The sequence below is a fragment of the Hyla sarda genome, chromosome 1 (assembly GCF_029499605.1).
Source record: "Hyla sarda isolate aHylSar1 chromosome 1, aHylSar1.hap1, whole genome shotgun sequence".
Lineage (NCBI taxonomy): Eukaryota > Metazoa > Chordata > Amphibia > Anura > Hylidae > Hyla > Hyla sarda.
In genome coordinates this window covers 408,819,092-408,838,419 of record NC_079189.1, presented here as the reverse complement: position 1 = coordinate 408,838,419, position 19,328 = coordinate 408,819,092, and the positions used below count along the sequence as shown (strand labels likewise).

Genomic DNA, 19,328 nt, shown 5'->3' with positions numbered 1-19,328 from the left:
GAAAAAAACATAACCGAACACACCCTCAGACAGAGAACCAAAAGGAAAATCCCAAAAAGGGCGGGAGCTGTGTCCCCCAATGGAGCCTTTGAGAAAGAGATTTTACGGTAAGAAAACAAAAATCTCCTTTTCTCTATCGGCTCCATTGGGGGACACAGACTGTGGGACGTACCAAAGCCGTCCCTTGGGTGGGCAGAAAAGCAATCAGGCAGACGGCTGATCCACTGCCGCCTGCAACACTTTACGACCCAGACTAGCATCAGCCGATGCGAAAGTATGAACTCGGTAAAACCTCGAGAAAGTGTGCAAAGACGACCAGGTAGTCACCTTGCAAATCTGCGAGGCCGAGGCTCTATTCTGGAGAGCCCAGGATGCCCCAACAGAACGGGTAGAATGAGCCACAACCCTGAAAGGAGGAATCTTCCCCTTACAGCGATAGGCTTCTGAAATGGCAGACCGAATCCACCTAGAAATGGTGGCCTTGAAAGCAGGTTGTCCCTTGCGACGACCTTCCGTAAGGACGAAAAAGGAATCACACTGACGAAAGGAAGTAGTGATGGAGAGATAAGACCAAACAGCCCGAACTACATCCAGCTTGTGTAGTAAGCGCTCCTTAGGATGAGAAGGAGCAGGGCAAAAAGACGGGAGGACGATGTCCTCATTGAGATGAAAGGCCGAGACCACCTTAGGCAAAAAGGAAAGATCTGGCCGGAAAACAACCTTAGCCTGGTGGATCACCAGAAACGAAGAACGGCAGGAAAGAGCTGCCAGATCAGACACCCTCTGGATGGAGGCTATAGCAACAAGAAATGCCACTTTCCAAGAAAGGAGGCGGAGAGACACCTCTCTAAGGGGCTCAAAGGGTGCACCCTGGAGGGCACTCAGAACCAAATTCAAGTCCCAAGGGGGAGAGGGTGTCCGATAAGGAGGAACAGCGTGTGCCACTTCTTGAAGGAAGGTCCGCACATGAGAATTAGAAGCCAAGGGCGGCTGGAAAAGAACAGCAAGGGCCGAAACCTGACCTTTAAGGGAACTGAGAGACAACCCCAGTTCCAACCCCGACTGCAAAAAGGAGAGAAGACGGGGAACCGAGAAGGTTACCGGGGAAAAGTCCTGGGCTTCACACCAACGAAAATAAGACCGCCAAGTACGGTGGTAAATTCTTGTGGAGGAGGGCTTACGAGCCTTGAGCATGGTGTGAATGACTTGGGAAGAGAACCTGCGGGCCATCAAAACCGCGGTCTCAACCGCCACGCCATCAAATGAAGAGACTGTAAATTGGGGTGGCAAAGAGGACCCTGAGAGAGTAGGTCCGGGTGGAGCGGAAGGCGCAGAGGAGCGTCGTCCAGGAGCCCGACTACGTCGGCGTACCACGACCTTCGGGGCCAATCTGGAGCTACCAGAATGGCGGGGACGTCCTCTGCCTTGAGCTTCCTCAGCACCCTGGGAAGGAGTGGAAGAGGAGGGAACAGATAGGGCAAACCCCGCCCAAGGAATCACTAGGGAGTCCATGGCCAGAGCCTGAGGGTCCCAGGACTTGGACACAAAAGGAAGGATCTTCCGATTGTGCCGGGACGCGAAGAGGTCCACGTCCGGAATGCCCCAGAGGTTGCAGAGCTGCGCAAAGCCCTCCGGATGTAGAGACCACTCGACGGGGTCGGATGAGGACCGACTGAGGAAGTCCGCTTCCCAGTTGAGCACTTCCGGAATCTGAATCCCCGAAATGTCCGGAACCTTGCTCTCCGCCCAGGTGAGAATCTTGGTCACCTCGGCCATGGCTGCCGAGGTGCGAGTGCCGCCCTGACGAATTATGTACGCCACGGCGTTGTCCGACTGAACGCGGACTGGACGGGACTGAAGACGGGACTTCCAATGAAGACAAAGAAGAATCGCCCGTAATTCCAATATGTTTATCGGAAGAAGGGTCTCCTGGGGAGACCAGAGTCCCCGAACCGTCCAATCCCTGAACACACCGCTCCGGCACGACTGGCTGGCATCCGTTGTAACAACCTGCCAGTGAAGGGGAAGAAACGACCGCCCTTGGAGGAGAAGGGGGGAGCGGAGCCACCAGAGCAGAGACTGACGTACCCTGCGAGGAAAAACAATCTGACGATTGAGGGACAGGGGAGACCTGTTCCATCGAGAGAGAATCGCCAGTTGAAGGGGGCGGTAATGAAACTGGGCAAAGGGTACGGCCTCCATAGTTGCCACCATCTGACCCAGGACTTCCATACAAGTGCGGATGGAGACTGATACCTGGGTCCGAAGGGAGCGGACCCCCGACCAGAGCGCCGGAAGACAAATTCGGGCAGAGGCCGTGTTGAATCGAAGTCCCAGGAAGGTTAGAGACTGGGTAGGACGGAGGACTGACTTGTCCCGGTTGACCATCCACCCGAAGCGATATAGAGTGTGGAGAGTGACGTCCAGATTTTCCAGAGTCTGGACTCTGGTTGGAGCCTTGATGAGAAGGTCGTCCAGATAGGGTATCACCGAGATTCCCCTTGACCGTAATAGGCCCATCACTGGCGCAAGGATCTTTGTAAAGACCCGAGGAGCAGTGGCTAGACCGAAGGGGAGGGCTACGTATTGAAAGTGCCCCTCCGGAACCGCAAAGCGGAGGTACCGATGATGGCCCGGAAATCTTGGCACATGGAGGTAGGCATCCTTGATGTCCACCGATGAAAGGAACTCCCCTTGTTCCAGGGACACCACCACCGAAGGCAGATATTCCATTCGGAAGTGGCGTATGAGAAGGTGACGGTTGAGACGCTTGAGGTCTAGGATTGGTCGCACAGAACCATCCTTCTTGGGGACCACAAAGATTTGAATAGAAACCCCGAAACCGTTCCCCTGAAGGAACGGGAACGATAACCTCCCTGGAGAAGCAGAGACTGGAGAGCCGCTCGAAATTGCTTCGCCAGAGGAGGAGACCTGGGAGCCCGGGATTGAAAAAAGCGATCCCTCGGAAGGGAGACGAATTCGATTCGGTAACCGTTGGACACCACGTCCCTGACCCAAGAGTCCTGAATGTGTGAGGTCCAGATGTCTTGAAAAAGCAAGAGAAGACCTTCCACCCGAGAAGAAACCGCGGGTGGGGGCCTCACTTCATGCAGAAGTGGGTTTGCGGTTGGCCGATTTGGGCGCAAAACGGCCGGACCGGATGGACTCCGACTTCCAAGACGGGCGTTCCCGGAACGAGGGAACCTTCTTGTCCCGCGAGGGCACCTGCCCGGACCCTTTGCTGGAGCCAGAGGTCTGAAAGGGCCGAACAGAAAAGGACTTCCTTTGGGAAGTAGGGCGAGCCTTATTTTGAGGTAACAAGGAACTCTTACCTCCCGTTGCCTCAGAGATAATCTCATCAAGGCGTTTGCCAAAAACACGGCCACCTGTAAAGGGAAGCTCAGTGAGAGACCTTTTGGAAGCGGCATCCGCATTGCAAGCTTTAGGCCACATAGAGCGGCGGAGAGCCGCTAGGTGACCCACAGCAAAGGCAGAACAATGGGCTGACTGCATGGAAGCTGCGCACAGAAAGTACCCAGCTTTAGAGCATTGGAGAGCCAGAGCAGAGATCCTCTGGGGGGGATCCCGCTAAGATATCCTGATGGAGCTTTTGGCACCACTCCGACAGGGCCTTGGACACCCATGTCGAGGCGAAGATGGGAAGAAGAGAAGAGCCAGCTGCTTCAGAAGCGAACTTTGCTAAAGATTCTACCTTCTTGTCCGTGGGGTCCTTGAAGGCAGCAGCATCTGCCAGAGGCAGTGCAGTCGCCTTAGAAATCCGGGAGATTGGTGGATCCACTGAGGGAGGGGAAACCACCTTAGCGACAAAGTCCTTGTCAAATGGATAACGTTCTTGAATAGTCTTGATTCCCAGGAACCTCTGGTCTGGATGTTTCCATGCGGATTCCAGAATGCCGTCAAAGTCAGCGTGAGAGCTGAACCTTTGAGGTGCTGGCTTAGCACAATGAAAGGATACTCCTGGATTGACCTCCGAAGATCCTGGGTCCTTCAAGTGAAAGGTGTCTCTTATGGCTATCACCAATGAGTTCACCGTTGCAATTGAGTCCGAGCGGTCCTCTGAGTCAAATGCCGGCTCGGAAGCCTCGTCCACCAGTTCACCAGGGGAATGTGAATGAGTAGAGGCAGTCCTGGAGGGGGGCGACCCAGACTGGGTACGCAGCTCTGGCGTGGCAGAACGGCGACTCGGAGAACGTCCTCTGGAGGAGCAACGTTTGTGCCCAGATGATAGGGGGGGGGGGGGGGCAGGACCCACGAGTGGAATGCTCACGTCTATTTGAAGACTCAATAGAAGAGTCAGACGAGGCACCCCTAGTACGCTTGTGAGAGCGTGAAGTATGAGGAGACGAGGACCGAGCCCTCTCAGAGGCCCTGCGCAGGGAAGACCCCTTGAAGGCGGACACCACTTCCCGGGAGGCCTCAGCCACCGAACGGGAGACTTGGGTCAAGTCAGCCATATACTGGGTCAGGGAAGAAACCCAGGCTGGAGGAGCGGCTGAACCCACCAGGACCGAAGGGGCATCAGGGGGTACGAGGGGGTCTGGGGGAGCAGGCAGGGCAAGAGGGCTCAGCAGAGCCAGAAATCTTGGTATTACAGTGCTTACAGATATAATAAGTCACTGAAGTTCCAGGTTTCTGTTTAGAGGGAGGAACAACTCTGGGTAGGGACATTATGTGGGAAAAGGAGACAGGAACTTTCTCACCCTAGTCTGTGTCCCCTGTCAGCTGCAGTGGGGAGAACTCGCTCCATGCAGCTAGAGAGGCTGAACAGGCCAGCCAATAGGAAGGGAGGGGCGTGCCTGAAGCAAGGCACACAGTAACAGACTCCTCACTGAAAATCGCGCCCACCGTGCTGATTGGGCGGAGCTACAGACCGGCCGAAAAGAACTGTCATGGCGCCCGCTCCTTGTCCCGAGCGCACATAGAGCGGGGGAATAGAGCGGGCGGCCGAGACTGTCGGCGAAAGTGAAAGTAAGTTGGCGCTGAAGCGCCCGGCTCGTAGCAGCGCCGCGGCTGACGGCCACGAATAAGGCGCTGCCGGCAAAACGAAAGTAAGCCGGCGCTGAGAGCGCCCGGCCCAAAACAGCACCGCGGCTGACAGCCGCATATAAGGCGCTGGACGTAGTTGCACCAAACACACACACACACACACAACATAAAGTGAAGTGCCCCATAATACATGCCCCCTCAGGTGCCACTGCTCCCCCAGAATAAAGTGCAGCCCCTGTATAAGCCAGCCCCATAACCTGAATGTGGGCCAAAAACAGGGGGTCTCCAGAGGTTGCGAGTCCGTACCTATGGAGAAAAAGGGGGGTACTTATCTCAGTCAGAAGAACTTACCTAATGGAGTCTTCAGTGAAGTCTTCAGTCAGCTTTTTGTCCCTGCATCACGCCTAGCTGCTATGCGCGAGCGAGGCGAGCAGAGAAATAGAGGGACCCGGACCCATGGAGGTACCAACCCAGACGCTGACCTTTGGCCCCTTACTCGCAATGGAGAAACAGGGAACCGGAGTCCCTGAGTCCCCACCTGAAAACAGAAAAGAAAAAGGAATAAAAAAACTAACACGTCCCTATACTAGGAAAATAAAAAATCAGAAGACCTGGTCTGGAGAATCCAGACCATGTCCACCTCCTTCAGACACTAAGCTTAAACTGATTAGCTCAGAGCCTGAAGGCGGGTGTATCCTGCTGGAAGGATAGTGTCACACCTAGAGACAGCAGCATACACCCACGGTCTGTGTCCCCCAATGGAGCCGATAGAGAAATCCATTTTCCTTACAAACAGAAAGTTTTAAAGTTCGAAAAATGCTGAATTATCAACCTTTTCAAGAAATTTTGTGGTATTTCATCAAGTAACGATGATGCAAGTAACAACAAAAAAATACCACAATGTTAAAGTAGAATAGGTCACAAAAAAAATCTCTGAATCATAATAAAAAGGTAAAAGCAGAGTTATTAATGCATAAAGTGACAGTGGTCAGAATTGCAAAAAAGGGCTCAGTCCTTAAGGTGAAAATCCCTAAGGGGTGAATAAAACTAGAACAGTACTTTCACAAATTATTATAATCAATAAAATGTATTAAGCTTTTATTAAACATAAGCCAGCTGGGGCAAAATAATACTTTTCTACATTTGTACAAACATGAAAACTTTTATTTCCCACAGACGAGGTGTGATTTTCTTTTAACATCACATTATAATGTAATGGGTTACCTGCCAGCAAGAAATATAGATGGAAGCCAGTGGCCTGTGATACTTTACACATGTAAATTAATATTATTTAAAGGGGTACTCCGGCCTGTGGAGTTTGCTCTGCGCAGTGATGATTGCGGGGATAAGATGTCTAGGGGCAGAGTACCCCTTTAAAGGGAATATTCCCAAAGGCTTTAATCTGCATTTTGCAATGCACAGTATGCTGTAAACTGTAGTAGAGTTTAGCAGATAGTTCAATGATACTGATCGCTTACAGCCCAGAGAAAACAAAACAGAAAACATTGTCCTCCGTTTTTTATGCTCCTATGTTTCCTGCTGAAAACTCATGTGGTTTCTTAGATTTTACATAACGCCAGCTCTGAAATTTCTATAGACACCAGATGGTTACATTAAAGTCTCTATTAGAATCTCTTTAGATGCTCTTTTTTGTCTTCTTTCCTTTGCGTTCAGATTTGCTGGCTTCTTCATGGGCTTTCCTCTTTAATGCCAGCTTGTTGGCCTGAAAAGAAAATATATTTTTTTTAATCAGCAAAATTTTTACTTCTAAAATTTGCATGCAATAATGAAGAAAAGTTAAATAAAGCACCGTTAATAAACGCCGAAAACTCATCAATAAGATTTTCCTGTTTCCATATAATGCCTCCCACTTCAACAAATACATAGAACATATATTTGTTTTCTAATCTTCTGTATTTTCTTCACCCAATATGTGAATACATTTCAACTAAGCAATAAAGTATTCTTTAAAGAGGTATTCTGTATACTTTATTGAATTGTATCATTCTATAATTGTTGTTTGAGGGGATACTACCAATCCTTTTATAAATACGTGACCATTGAACTTCTGTGATTCTACCTAAATCTCTTTGCCATTTCTCCTTACTACTGTGTCTTAAGTCTTTACTTGTGCAATTACCAATCTCTTTATAAATCCTAGATAACATTCCTTTCTTTATATCTCCTTTTATCATTCCTTTAAGAAAGGGTCCAGTGGGTTCAATCACCAGACCTGTATTTACTGCATGCAAAAAAATACCCCTAATTCTTATCTATTCATACCAACCTCCCCTACCTTTTCCTATTCCCTCCCTCATTTCTTCCCACTTTATCAATTTCCCACCCTTCCAAATTTCTTTCACCGTGTTAATACCCAATTGTCTTATTATTGTGAAATCCTTACCAATCAGTTTCTCACTGATATTCTTATTATACCATATAGGTGCTATATCTAACATACCCTTTATATTTAAATTCTTCTTAAATACTTTCCAGGACTTCCTTATATTCTTAATTCATATTGTGTGTTCCACGTGTTCCACCCTATTCCCTGATTCTAAGAACTGATCGATATCCTCCACCTTCCCCTCACTTGCTCTTATCAGTTGGAAAAAGTCCAATCTATCCCAAATATTTATAAAATATATCTGAGGCAAGGAAGTAATTCCTTATGTCTGGGAAGGCAAACCCCCCCCCCCCCTCTCTTTTGGTTGGCAAAGAAACTATTTTAATCCGGGTTCTCCGGCAGCCCCATATCAAGGAGTTAAGGGCAGATATTTTTCTAAAAGATGATTCATCATCATTATGAGGAATTTCTTGGGTGGTACGTTTTTTATGGGCCACAACACATTTGGGTATTTTATTCAGAGGGTGCAGTGTGTGGTAGTATTAAATTTACAGAGCACAGTGTGTGGTAGTATTATATTCAGAGGGTGCAGTGTGTTGTATATTCAGGAGGTACAGTGTGTCAGAATTATATTCAGAGGGTGTGTGGCGGTATTGTATTAGAAGAATACAGTGTTTGGCAGTATTATAATAATTATTGTTTTCATATAGAGGATCAGAATCCGCTGACATAGAAACCATCTGGGCGTCAAGTTCTGCTGAGAGAAAATTTAGCTGGAACAAGTCCTGGCGGTATGTACCATCTGAATTAGATAAGGAAAGACTATAGAGAAGACATCACTGATATCATTGTGTATTCTCCTCATTATGTCCTATCAGAGCTGGAGTCACTTGTAAGTTCTGCAGTAATGATGGGTGAAACGACAACTCCCAGCATCCCCTTACCACTGCTTAGGTCATACTGGGAGCTGTAGTTTTAAATGGTAAAAACCTCTTTAGCGCTTTCCCATTCTGTGGCAATTGGTATATTTGATTATTATTCTGACATGTGAACATGGCCTAAGAGTCTTAAACAAGGTTAGGACTGTATGATACAGTTAATAATATTATAAGTTCCGTGAGCAACATCTTATTTTCTGTCCGCCAACACAAAACACTAATAGTGCCCCTCCCGAGATTCGACTCTGGATCCGCCCCTGGTCTGGGCAAGTATATATTTGTGACTTTTTGGAGGCGTTTTTTAAAAATTGTTGAAAACTTTAGTGCAGTGTCAGTTTATAACCCCCTGATCACTGTAAAAAGTTAACCATGCCATGGTTGCACAAAATCTTGCAACTTTTTTGACCCGTTGTGAAAAAAAATTGTGACTTCACAAAAATAAAGTGAAACCAATGATAAATTTGCCAGAACCCATGGTAAACACTATGGGGGACTGTATCTAAACCTCACCTCTCTGACTTTCCGTTTCTTGCCAAACATTATTTTGTTGTAGAGATACTTCTCTTTCTTCTTCATCATCATGATGGCCAACCGTTTCTCCTCATTTTTCTCTTCCTCAGCAGCGTGTACTTTGTCCTCCAGTTTGACAGTACCAGCAGTAACTTTTACTTTCAACTTCTGTATAATGGAAAAGTAATCAAAGCTTTAATATATAGGAAATTAAGGCAGATTAATAACAACCCTTCTTAAGCAGAACATACCTTTTGTCCAGATGTTTTTTGCTTCTCCTCTTTAACATTCTTACTCTTTTCTTTCTCCTCTTCTTCATCCTCCTCTTCTTCCTCCTCCTCATCATCATCATCGTCATCCTCCTCTCCCTCATCATCATCTGTGAACAGACGAAATAAAAGAAAAAGGTTTCCACAAAAATGTAATACTATATGGAGTAACAAATGTAGTCTTAAATTAAGCTGGCTATATATCTTAGCCTTCATCTGAACAATGCTTGTTCTAAACAGTCTAATGTGCACATATACAGTGATAGAGAGTCACATTACACACCTTTGAGATACAAAGTATTAGCTGTATTAATATCCAATATGTCAGATTCAGAGACCAGATGTAAGGGCTCAGTAGTGTTGTCACCAACAATTATATAATGTGTATGTCCAGCTTTAAAAGGAGTTGGCCACTAGTTTTAATCTTTATGTAAATAAGTAGTGATAATGACAGTGAAGCACTTACTCTTATATTGATGCTCCGCTGCATCCTTGTTCAGTATTATTTATCACAGGAGTAGTTAGCTCGTTTAAAACATAACTTTTAATAGTATTTTGTAATAAGATAAATAGTCCTCAACGTACAATAATAAATAACAACATGTATAGGTGAATAAAAGCTAAGATAAGTGATATTGAGCTCAAACCTTCACCTATCACAGCAAACAAAATTCCTACAGAAAATAAACTGTGCCAATACACACACAATCAATGTTACTAATCCCGACGCGTTTCTCTCTCTTCTCTTCCCCCCCCCCCTCCAAAAGGGATAATGTGGAGCAATGTGGGGTTCATCAGGGGATAAAAGTGTAGGAAAGAAAAATGTATCCAAAAGATGCAACTGTCATATAATAACCGCCAGTTAGAATGGAATATAAGATGCACGGTCCGATGGGGACCACTCACTCTGACCCAAAAGTACCATCCTTGATGTGGGATGAATAATCCTGGTAGCCGTATGATGACGGCTGGTCTGGCAGCAGCAGCATACACAATGGAATCCAACAACATTTATTTAATGTGTATGAGTAGTCTTCGTTTTGACCAGAGCTTCATTAATCCCTTAAGAACATTGGTCATAAATTTACGTTCTGATGCCCTGGTACTTTGCGCCCCAGGACGTACATTTAAATCCTGTACATGAAGGGAGCACAGTAGGGATCGACCGATATCGTTTTTTTTTAGGGCCGATACCGATAATCGGTGGAGGTTAGGGCCGATAGCCGATAACTTATACCGATATTCCGGTATAAGTTATCGGCTATTTATCCCCCCGCGACACTGCTGAAGATCATTGATTTAAAGCGGGCGCTTTAAATCAATGCACTGCAGTGGCTTTTGCGGTGCCATAGACCGCCGCCGCCACCCGCTTCTCTCCCCCTGCCTGTCAGGGTGGTCCGGGCCATCTTTCCTTCCTGTAGTGTCCAGCGGCATTCCGGGTGGAGGGTGAACCGCTCCGGGCTGTCCTTCTCCGGGGACCTCTTCTCCACTCCGGGCAGGCTCCGGCCTAGTACGCTGCATAGACGCCGCTGCACAGTGACGCCCGTGCGCAGCGACGCACCTGACGTCACGGTGTAGCGGCATCTATGCAGCGTACTGGGCCGGAGCCTGCCCGGAGTGGAAAAGATGACCCCCGGAGAAGGACAGCCCGGACCGGTTCACCCTCTACCCGGAATGCCGCTGGACACTACAGGAAGGATGGATGGCCCGGACCACCCCCCATTACGGAGGGTGGGGGAGGGGCCCGACCGGTATAGCGGTATGGGCAAAAATCCATACCGGTATACCGCCCAGCACTACGGTAGGGGGTGCGACGCGGTGCGTTGGGTCGGGGAGGCGGTCGCGGTGGGATTGGGGAGGGGGGGGGGGGCGTGCGGCAGCGGTGCGGGGCATTTCGGCTTATCGCCAAGGTAATTGCCGATACCGATAATGCCCAAAATCGTGATTATTGGACGATAATATCGGCCATACCGATAATCGGTCGATCTCTAGAGCACAGGAGCTTTGTTCTCTTCATTAACAGCAGGTACTGGCTTCTATCAGCAGCCAGGGACCTGCCGGTAATGGCAGACATTAGCCATCACACTGATGCCCGTCATTAACCCTTCAGATGCCGTGATCAATACTAATAAGGGCATTTGAAGCATTGTGGAGGCTTTGTATGGCTCAATGGACTACTCACAGCAAGACCATGGGGATCCCATGAGCCAAAATGTCAGCAAGAGGTTTCCTCTTGCATGTCTCTCTCTGCTCTCATTGGATCTTCTTCTCTGGTATGCCTTCTGGCAAACCAGAAAAGTAGATAGCTGATTATACTGACAAAGAAAATGTAAAATAAATAGTATTGAGAAGAAAAAAAAAAGTGAATAAGCCAAAATGGGCTAAATCCTTAGGGGGTTAAGGCAGTAATGAGTGTGTCCTTACTCTGTTACCAATTAAATTAGCACTCTGGCTTGTGTGCCATCTGCTTACTCTCTCGCTGAAATAAAAAATAAAGTGGTCTAGTGGTCTATGAATTGTACTGCTCATACACCTTCAAAATAAGTTTGAAGAAGAGTCACTTTTTTTTTTTTTTTTAAACCTTGCAATTGGTAAATATACTGATTATGGGAAATGTGGTATTACAAAGCACCTATTCAAAACGGTCAAACAGAGTACATGGTTGCAAACACACACCCTCAATGCAAGTCTATGGGAGGGGGCGTGGCGGCCACCACGCCCCCTCCCATAGACTTGCATTGAGGGGGTGTGGTCGACCCCCGCAGTGCGCACAGCGTTCAGAACTAAATGTTTAGAACGCTGGCTAGTGGAGTACCCCTTTAAGAGAGGAATCTTCTCTTTGTAGTGGAATTCTCTGACCAAAGGGAAAAAATCCCTACTAAAATAGGATGTTAACTTATCAATGTATAAAAGTACTCAAATTACCAATTCTCTCTCCCCTCTGCAAAGCCAAGAGCCGCTGTTTCTCTGGTGGAACATAGTCTCCTTCTTTCTCCTCAACAAAAGGTGACAGATGTGGAGGTAGCAGCACACCTGGAAAGTAATCTTCTACAGGAAGGAGCAAATGGGCATTCACACTGTCAAATACCCACTGTGGTTGTACATAATACCTGTAAATACAATAGAAGGCATAAAAAAAGATACAATAAATAAAAACACCCAGAACAGAGAAACTAAAACCACAATGTCTTCCCAACAGGTCTTAGCAAAAACACCAACTTTTTTTACACCAACCAAATTTTTACACCAACCCATACCTAGAACAACCCCTTTAACCCATATCACAGCTATTTAATCCCTCAGATCCGGGGTTCAATACAATCTACCATCGATATTGTATCGTATATTATTGAAGCAATCAAAGTCTCATCTCTCTTAGTAGAACCACACTTACACCTTATTGTTTTGTTTTCCGTTAAAGGGCTATTCCAGAATTTTTTTTTATTTCACTATGCTACAGGGGCTGTAAAGTTAGTGTAGTTCATAATATAGTGTCTGTACCTGTGTGTGAAGGTTTTCTCACAATTCTGTGATTTTCGCCCCAATATTTGTTTTTAACAGCATACAAAATGACTGTTGTCTCAGATTTTTCCCAGGTTGCAATGCAGCCGAGACCTGACTCACTAGTCAGCTGATGACAGGGAGCCTGTCTGCTTCAATGGGTGGAGGGATCAATCTGCAACTAATGCAACAGCTGTAGGCACCCTGATTGAAAACCACAGGTCTTTTAAATGGCTGCAGCTCATTTATGTTTCAATGGGTGGGGTGGCTGATGTGTGGGAGGGAGGAAAAGGGAATTCTGGGATTTGTAGTCAAAAGAAAAGTCAAACAGGAAATACCAGTTCACAAAAAGCTAGCCACTGTGTTATGGTAATCTCACAACATAGCCATTTTCCCCAAGACAAGCGCAGATCCTTCCTAAGCATGTCCATTACTGTCTGCCAGGTAAGTGCTAAAATCACCTTATGGTGGATAACCCCTTTAAAGTTTTACTACGGGGATAAAAAAAAAAAAGTTACTGCTGTGTTATAATTACTGGCTTATGGTGTTACCTTCGGCACATTGATATCCTCAAGTCCGCATTCGGAACGATGGTATTCTGGTGTCGGGACGCTGGCATGCGTCTCCGCGGCTGGTCTGCCTGCCACAGACCCGTAACTTACCGCTGTAGTACAGACTGGTACACTAATGGCAGTGCGTTTCTGGATGCATTAAAAATGCTCTAGACGCATTTCAGGGCTCTTAACCATTCGGAGTGGCCCTTTCCTCAGTAGAGATGGTTAAGAGCCCTGAAATGCGTCTAGAGCACATTTAATGCATCCAGAAACGCACTGCCATTAGTGTACCAGTCTACACTGAACCCTTCTATCTACATTGAACGGCTTATGCGGCAAATACTTTTTGCAACGTCTGTAGCCTCCCAGTTTGCAGCCCACTGCCTCCGGCTCATTCGGCAGCTTACCTCATTTATCCGGTAACACATCATGTGTCTGACGTCAGACTCCACCGAATCACACGAGGTCCATGCCAGGACACCACTAAGGTGTTACCTTCTAACTTCACCACTACAGCGGTAAATTACGGGTCTGTGGCAGGCAGACCAGCCGCGGAGACGCACGCTAGCGTCCCGACACCAGAATACCATCGTTCCGAATGCGGACTTGAGGATCTCAGTGTGCCGAAGGTAACACTATAAGCCGGTAATTATATTTTATCTATTTGGACTGGGAGACAGTGATTTATATTGTGAACTGTCACTCCATCATTCCGATCTATCAGATGCCGGACTATCAAACTAACAAAAATTATACATTTTCAGTGCGGGACATTATACCATTCCACAAGGGCCCTGTGGCAATAGGTTTGCCAGAAACTTCCATATACTATTACATTTATTGCATGGTTTTATATCTGTGGATGCATTATTTTACTTGTTTGTGGGTTATTTTATCTGTCTATGTCATTGAATACATTTTGTAAATTCTTTCATCAAAAAAATTGAAGCACGTATTTTATCTAATTCCTTTTGTTTATCATGTATCAGGATGCCTGATACTAGCCTTGTTGTGGGGATTATACTTTTTCCTTTGCATATATGATACACCTGGTGTAAGTGTAAAATCACTATACCTCGGCTGGGAAGTTATGAGCTGCACTGACGTTTTCTATGTGTTATCATTTAGTTACATTGATATCTGCAGCAGATCCTACACGTGTGAACACACCCCTAAAGTGTATTTGTTAATGGGTATGCTCACAAGGTTAGAAGAAACTTCTGCAAAAAATTGCATCAAAAGCCACCTTTGATTTCAGTGCTACTTTTTATGTGGTTTTTAGGTAAAAATTTTTTTATCTCTTATTGGTTTTAATGTGAACTTACAAGTGGAACCGCTTTAAAAAGTGATAACTTTTTTTGAGCACTTTTTTTTAGCTTTCCCCATTCAATGGGAGCTGAAAACTGAATTTCATATTTTTACATTTTTTTCTTTTGGCTATGTGAATATACCCTACGTTTGGTACTGCCATTTCAACCAGCAGAATAAATGTTCACATATTATTCACACAGAAAGATATTATATGCACTGAACACTGTAAAAACTAAATATAAAAATGTCACTAAATGGGCACTGTCAGATTAAAAAACATTTTTGAGTTGTTAGTGATGAAAAGTAAAGACCTTTTGTAATATGGTTGTTTAATATTTTTTGAATATTTAATTTAAAAAAAAAACGGTCCCTGAATGTTTTTTTGTGTGTGGAATCTGACAGGTATGCTTTACGCCATCCTCCACCTTTCACTAAAATCTCATATGGCTACATTGACAGAACAAAATAAAGCTTTCAAAATGGGGAGCTGGGAAAGAAAAGAAGTATTAATAAGGTCAAAAAACTGTCCTTATGGGATCATAGGTTTGTTCCAACAGACACTGATAAACTACAATGGTGTATTCTATTAATCTCTACCATCAATGTCTGATTGTAGGGGTCCAAAAGAGAAGCAGCTCCTTTGGCCAGACTGATGGCAAAGCAACACAACTTTATTCAAGTAAACGGGGCAGTACCTCCGTACGGAGAATGTTAGTGGTTGTGGAATGTAACAGACCAGAACACACAAAAATCCTGAGATAACCAATGGTCACCAATAATTGGATATTGAAGGACTTTCATGACAGCTTACAAAAACTGCATACGAGTACAAGAATATTCCTATAATCTGGCATCAAATACGCCTCAACATCTGGCATTATGGTTTAATTTCCAGCACATAACTGCAAAACAATCTGGAATCAGAAGCAGTAGATTTTGTAGAGAATGGTGTCAGCATTTTTACTTTCTTTTTTTTCACCTTCTTGAAGCCTTCAAAGTTATTTTTCCCGCAACATTCTGATCAGCACCTTACATGTACCAGCATGTAAAAAAAAAAAAAAAAACACAAAAACAACACACACAGACACAAGGAGAATTACCTGTTGATGATTTGTGGTTCTACATTTGGTCTATCTACAATGTGATGTGTAATGGATGGGTCTGAGCTGGCATATGTTGCACCAATACAGACTGAGCTGTCCCATGATACTTGTCCTCCAAAACTCCTAGAGGAAGTATTGGTCATTAGTAATAATAATAATAAAATAATTAAAAATAATAAAGACAAATGGAATTATTTAAACGTAAAAGTGTTGTGTAAACACTTTATACTCACCGGATAATAAATGCAAGAGCTTCTCTTGGCACTTCCCTGTTCAAAAAAAACTTAAGGCCAACAAATAAAGACTTGGATTTTTCTTCTTCCTGCTGCTGCTTTTTTCTCTCCTCTTGAAAGCTGGAGGTCTCCTGCACCAAACACATTAGGATAGGAAAAGAGAATTAACTATATATTATGCAGTCTATTAGAGAGGAGTTTATTCAATGCGTGTATAATGCATCACCACTGTTAGCAGAACTATTAACAACATGATTACTGTTTTAGCATCTTGATGATATGTATAGCTGGCCAAGTTTACACAAATTGCTTGTAAAACCCCAATTCAGGCGTAACTTTAGGTGGTGCAGAGGTTACAGTAACACCTGGGCCCAGATGCCTGAGGGGCACCAAGGACCACATTAGAAAACTCGTTTTATAAATGGGACACGGCAGGTTAATTGCCAGAAACAAATTTTGCACTGGAGCCTTAAATTACAGCACTGTTTGCAGGTAAGGGCACAAAGGAATTTATTCCGGAATTACTTGTAAAATTTTCGTGGATAAATTCTGACCCTAGATGGAGAAGTGTTGCTATGAAAAGTTTCCCCCTTTTTTAGTCATAAATGTAAGTTTTTGTTTAAGATCACTATTTCATTGAATTCTACCTTTTCCCAAAATTGCATATTCATATAATATCTTCTGATAAAATATGCAGTTTCTACTCTGCTGTAACTACTTAAAAATTAGCTCAAAGCATCTTCGGGTTTAATACAACAGAGACAACAAGGGTTCACTCACTGCATCTGCCGGGAACTCGTCCACCTCCAATTCCTCTTCAGGCTCGGCTGGAATTACACGGGACAGACTGGCACTGAGAGCTGACAGTTTCTGTAGAGTAAAAAAAAAAAAAGGGAAAGAAACTTTAAAAGAAAGCCATCCATCAAGAACAACCATCATCTGGTACTATGTATATGCCATACCTCCATGTAGGTCTCCGACTCCAGGGCATATTTCTCTTCATCATCCATTTTCAGTTCTGCCTCTGAACGAGAATCCAGCTGATGAGTAAATAGGACCCACAACTATATTAACTCATGAATGCAACAACCATACAAAAAGTAAAGAAAATAATTACACAAAGAAGATTAACAGACACATTTACAAATAAAAAAGGTGTAGACACATTACAATAATCCCATCCATTTGTTACAGGTTCATCTGCAATTGTTTAATGAGAAAGGCAATGGAAGGTAACAAAAATATGTACACATTAAAAAACGACACTCGAGGTACGGAGAGACCTCTCTATCTTTTTTCCTTTTCATCAACTGCAATTTCCAAAAGTCAGTAAGTGGAATAGTTACTATAACCCTTGTGGATTTTGGTGAACAAATAGCTATGCAGGATTGACTGGTATGGACCCTGGCATACCAAGTGTAAGGAAGCGGGCTTCAGGCTAATGTTAAAGAGTTAATTTTAATAAAGGTTTCCATATGTTCCCTCTTGCTTATGTCTCCTAGAAGCTAGACAGACAAGTGTGGATGGGTAATAAAGTTTTTATTTTTTTTTTCATAAGAAAAAAATATACAAAAATGCAATTTTTTTTTTTTTTACCTTAGGAGGATATTGTAGATTAAGAGTTTGGTACAGTCGGAAGTTCACAAATCCCAGAAGAGTTGTATAAAACTCAGTGAAAGTTGCCATAACTCTGTAGTCCACATCAGTAGGGTGCTGCAGAAAAAGTATGTAGCTTTTAAATAAGGAAATTTCTTTTTTTAAAGGGTCCAAATGGTCACCCCATGCAATGAAATATTATTTTTCAGTACACACTGTTCTAATATCTTCATGTTCTGGTAGCATACTGACTTTTCACACATACCAAGTTATAATATTGACCCAAACATATTAATCATATACACATCAATGATATACAGCTTTCACTAGTGGGAAAGTGGAAAAAGTTTTATCATCTGTCAATATACTTTCCTACTCGTACCAGTAAAGGTCACTTGATCTATGGGGATGAGTGGGTTAATTGAACTAGGAGATGCAAATTAACTAATGCAGTTCATAAACTCTGCCTTGCCAGAGGTAATTAGAAGCAGAGGAGGTTGAACTACCTTCTGAATGTCTATATACACAGTAGTCCAAAATGTCATAGTAGAGGGAGAACTATTTTTCTACATCTAACTGGCTTTTTCTTTAATACAGACAAATAAACTGCTGACATTGCATGATCATCAGTATAGTCATGGCAGTGAGGTATACAAAAATACTATTTGACCTTTGTCCGCGCTCCAACCATATGCAGTATTACAATCAATTCAATGAGTTCATTTCTCAGCACACAGTCATACTTGGTGCTAGGAGCAGCTTGTCACTGCAGGTCATAGCTACTATTTTTCTAAACCTATTAATACCAGCCATTTAAACATCCCTGGTAACCTTTTGATCCTATATTAGTTTTAGATTGGAACTCCTTTTTAAACACTGGTTCCAAAGTCAGTAGATGTAACATATTTCTTTTCAATCTCCTGTAGTGGTATTCACGTTTTTAAACAAGGATCTTATTATCTACATGAATGGAAAGGCCAACGAGTGATTGGTTGTTCACGAGACTGTTACTACTGACTAACTTCTGTAACTCATGGGTGCCTTCAAGTAATTTTACATCAAACCATAATGTTTTGAGAAATATGTATTCATGTAGCCAAAATTATGACTCTTCACATTTTTACCTTTTATTTTATAGAAGTGAAAAGTTCATACCAAGAACAAACCTTCACAAAATCTTTAAAGGGTTGAGTCACATGTAGCACATCTGTAGCTGGAGTGTGCCTCCTGCTGTGCCCGTGCGTCGGCTTTTTCTGCTCGTAGCATGCAGTGTACTCACAGACATCGTGGTCGCTCCCCCTGATCCCTGAGCTAGGTCGAGAGCGGCCACAATGTCCCAGTAGGTTGCGCATTTGCGCAAAAACTCGCAAACCACTGCATGTATGCTCATAGAGGTGGACTGCTGCTACGAGCAGACATAGGCGCACAAGCACAGCAGGAGGCACACTCTAGGGGCGGTCTGTACGCTGCGGATGCGCTACGTGTGACCTTGCGCTAAAAATGAAAGAGCCCAAAATCCCTTTGGCCAGAGGTTCACACATTTGTGTCACAACTGGCAACTCAGACTTGGCTTAGCGGAGTGCTCTGGGGCTCTGAGCACATGGAACCCACTGTTCAAAACATCTGACCTGTCACTATAACATGCCTGAAAGTTGTAATATTAGATATTTAAAACAATAAAACGTAATAAAAAGGGTCAAAAAAGGAACAAAAATAACAATAGACATATTTATGATGAGGCACTATAAAATGGCCATTTGTATTTTCAAAGCCTTATTTAAAGCCTTTTAGATAGGCTCTGGTCATCAGGCAGGCAGGCATAAAATTACTACATTATAGCTTGAACCTTTCCTTTTCAAATGTACAACCATGAGTAGTCATCCTACCCATGTTATTAGGAATATCCCATTGGAGAATTTGTAAATGCTCACAGAGCCTGTTCCTGTACCAACATATATA

At 44.2% G+C, this 19,328-nt stretch overlaps 1 protein-coding gene across 1 annotated transcript in view; it reads right to left on the bottom strand.

The window, feature by feature from the left end:
* Nucleotides 1–6,071: 6,071 nt before the first annotated feature.
* The window catches only part of PES1 (pescadillo ribosomal biogenesis factor 1), a 34,287-nt gene continuing 21,030 nt past the window's right edge, over nucleotides 6,072–19,328 (bottom strand). Inside the window, exons 7-15 of the mRNA XM_056528651.1 lie at nucleotides 17,370–17,486; nucleotides 16,736–16,813; nucleotides 16,554–16,643; nucleotides 15,774–15,904; nucleotides 15,538–15,663; nucleotides 11,997–12,181; nucleotides 9,054–9,181; nucleotides 8,803–8,970; nucleotides 6,072–6,730 (exon numbers count right to left, since the gene is read on the bottom strand). Of these exons, the coding sequence (XP_056384626.1) occupies nucleotides 6,644–6,730; nucleotides 8,803–8,970; nucleotides 9,054–9,181; nucleotides 11,997–12,181; nucleotides 15,538–15,663; nucleotides 15,774–15,904; nucleotides 16,554–16,643; nucleotides 16,736–16,813; nucleotides 17,370–17,486 (1,110 nt within the window). The 3' untranslated portion in view covers nucleotides 6,072–6,643. The remainder of the gene's footprint in view (nucleotides 6,731–8,802; nucleotides 8,971–9,053; nucleotides 9,182–11,996; nucleotides 12,182–15,537; nucleotides 15,664–15,773; nucleotides 15,905–16,553; nucleotides 16,644–16,735; nucleotides 16,814–17,369; nucleotides 17,487–19,328) is intronic.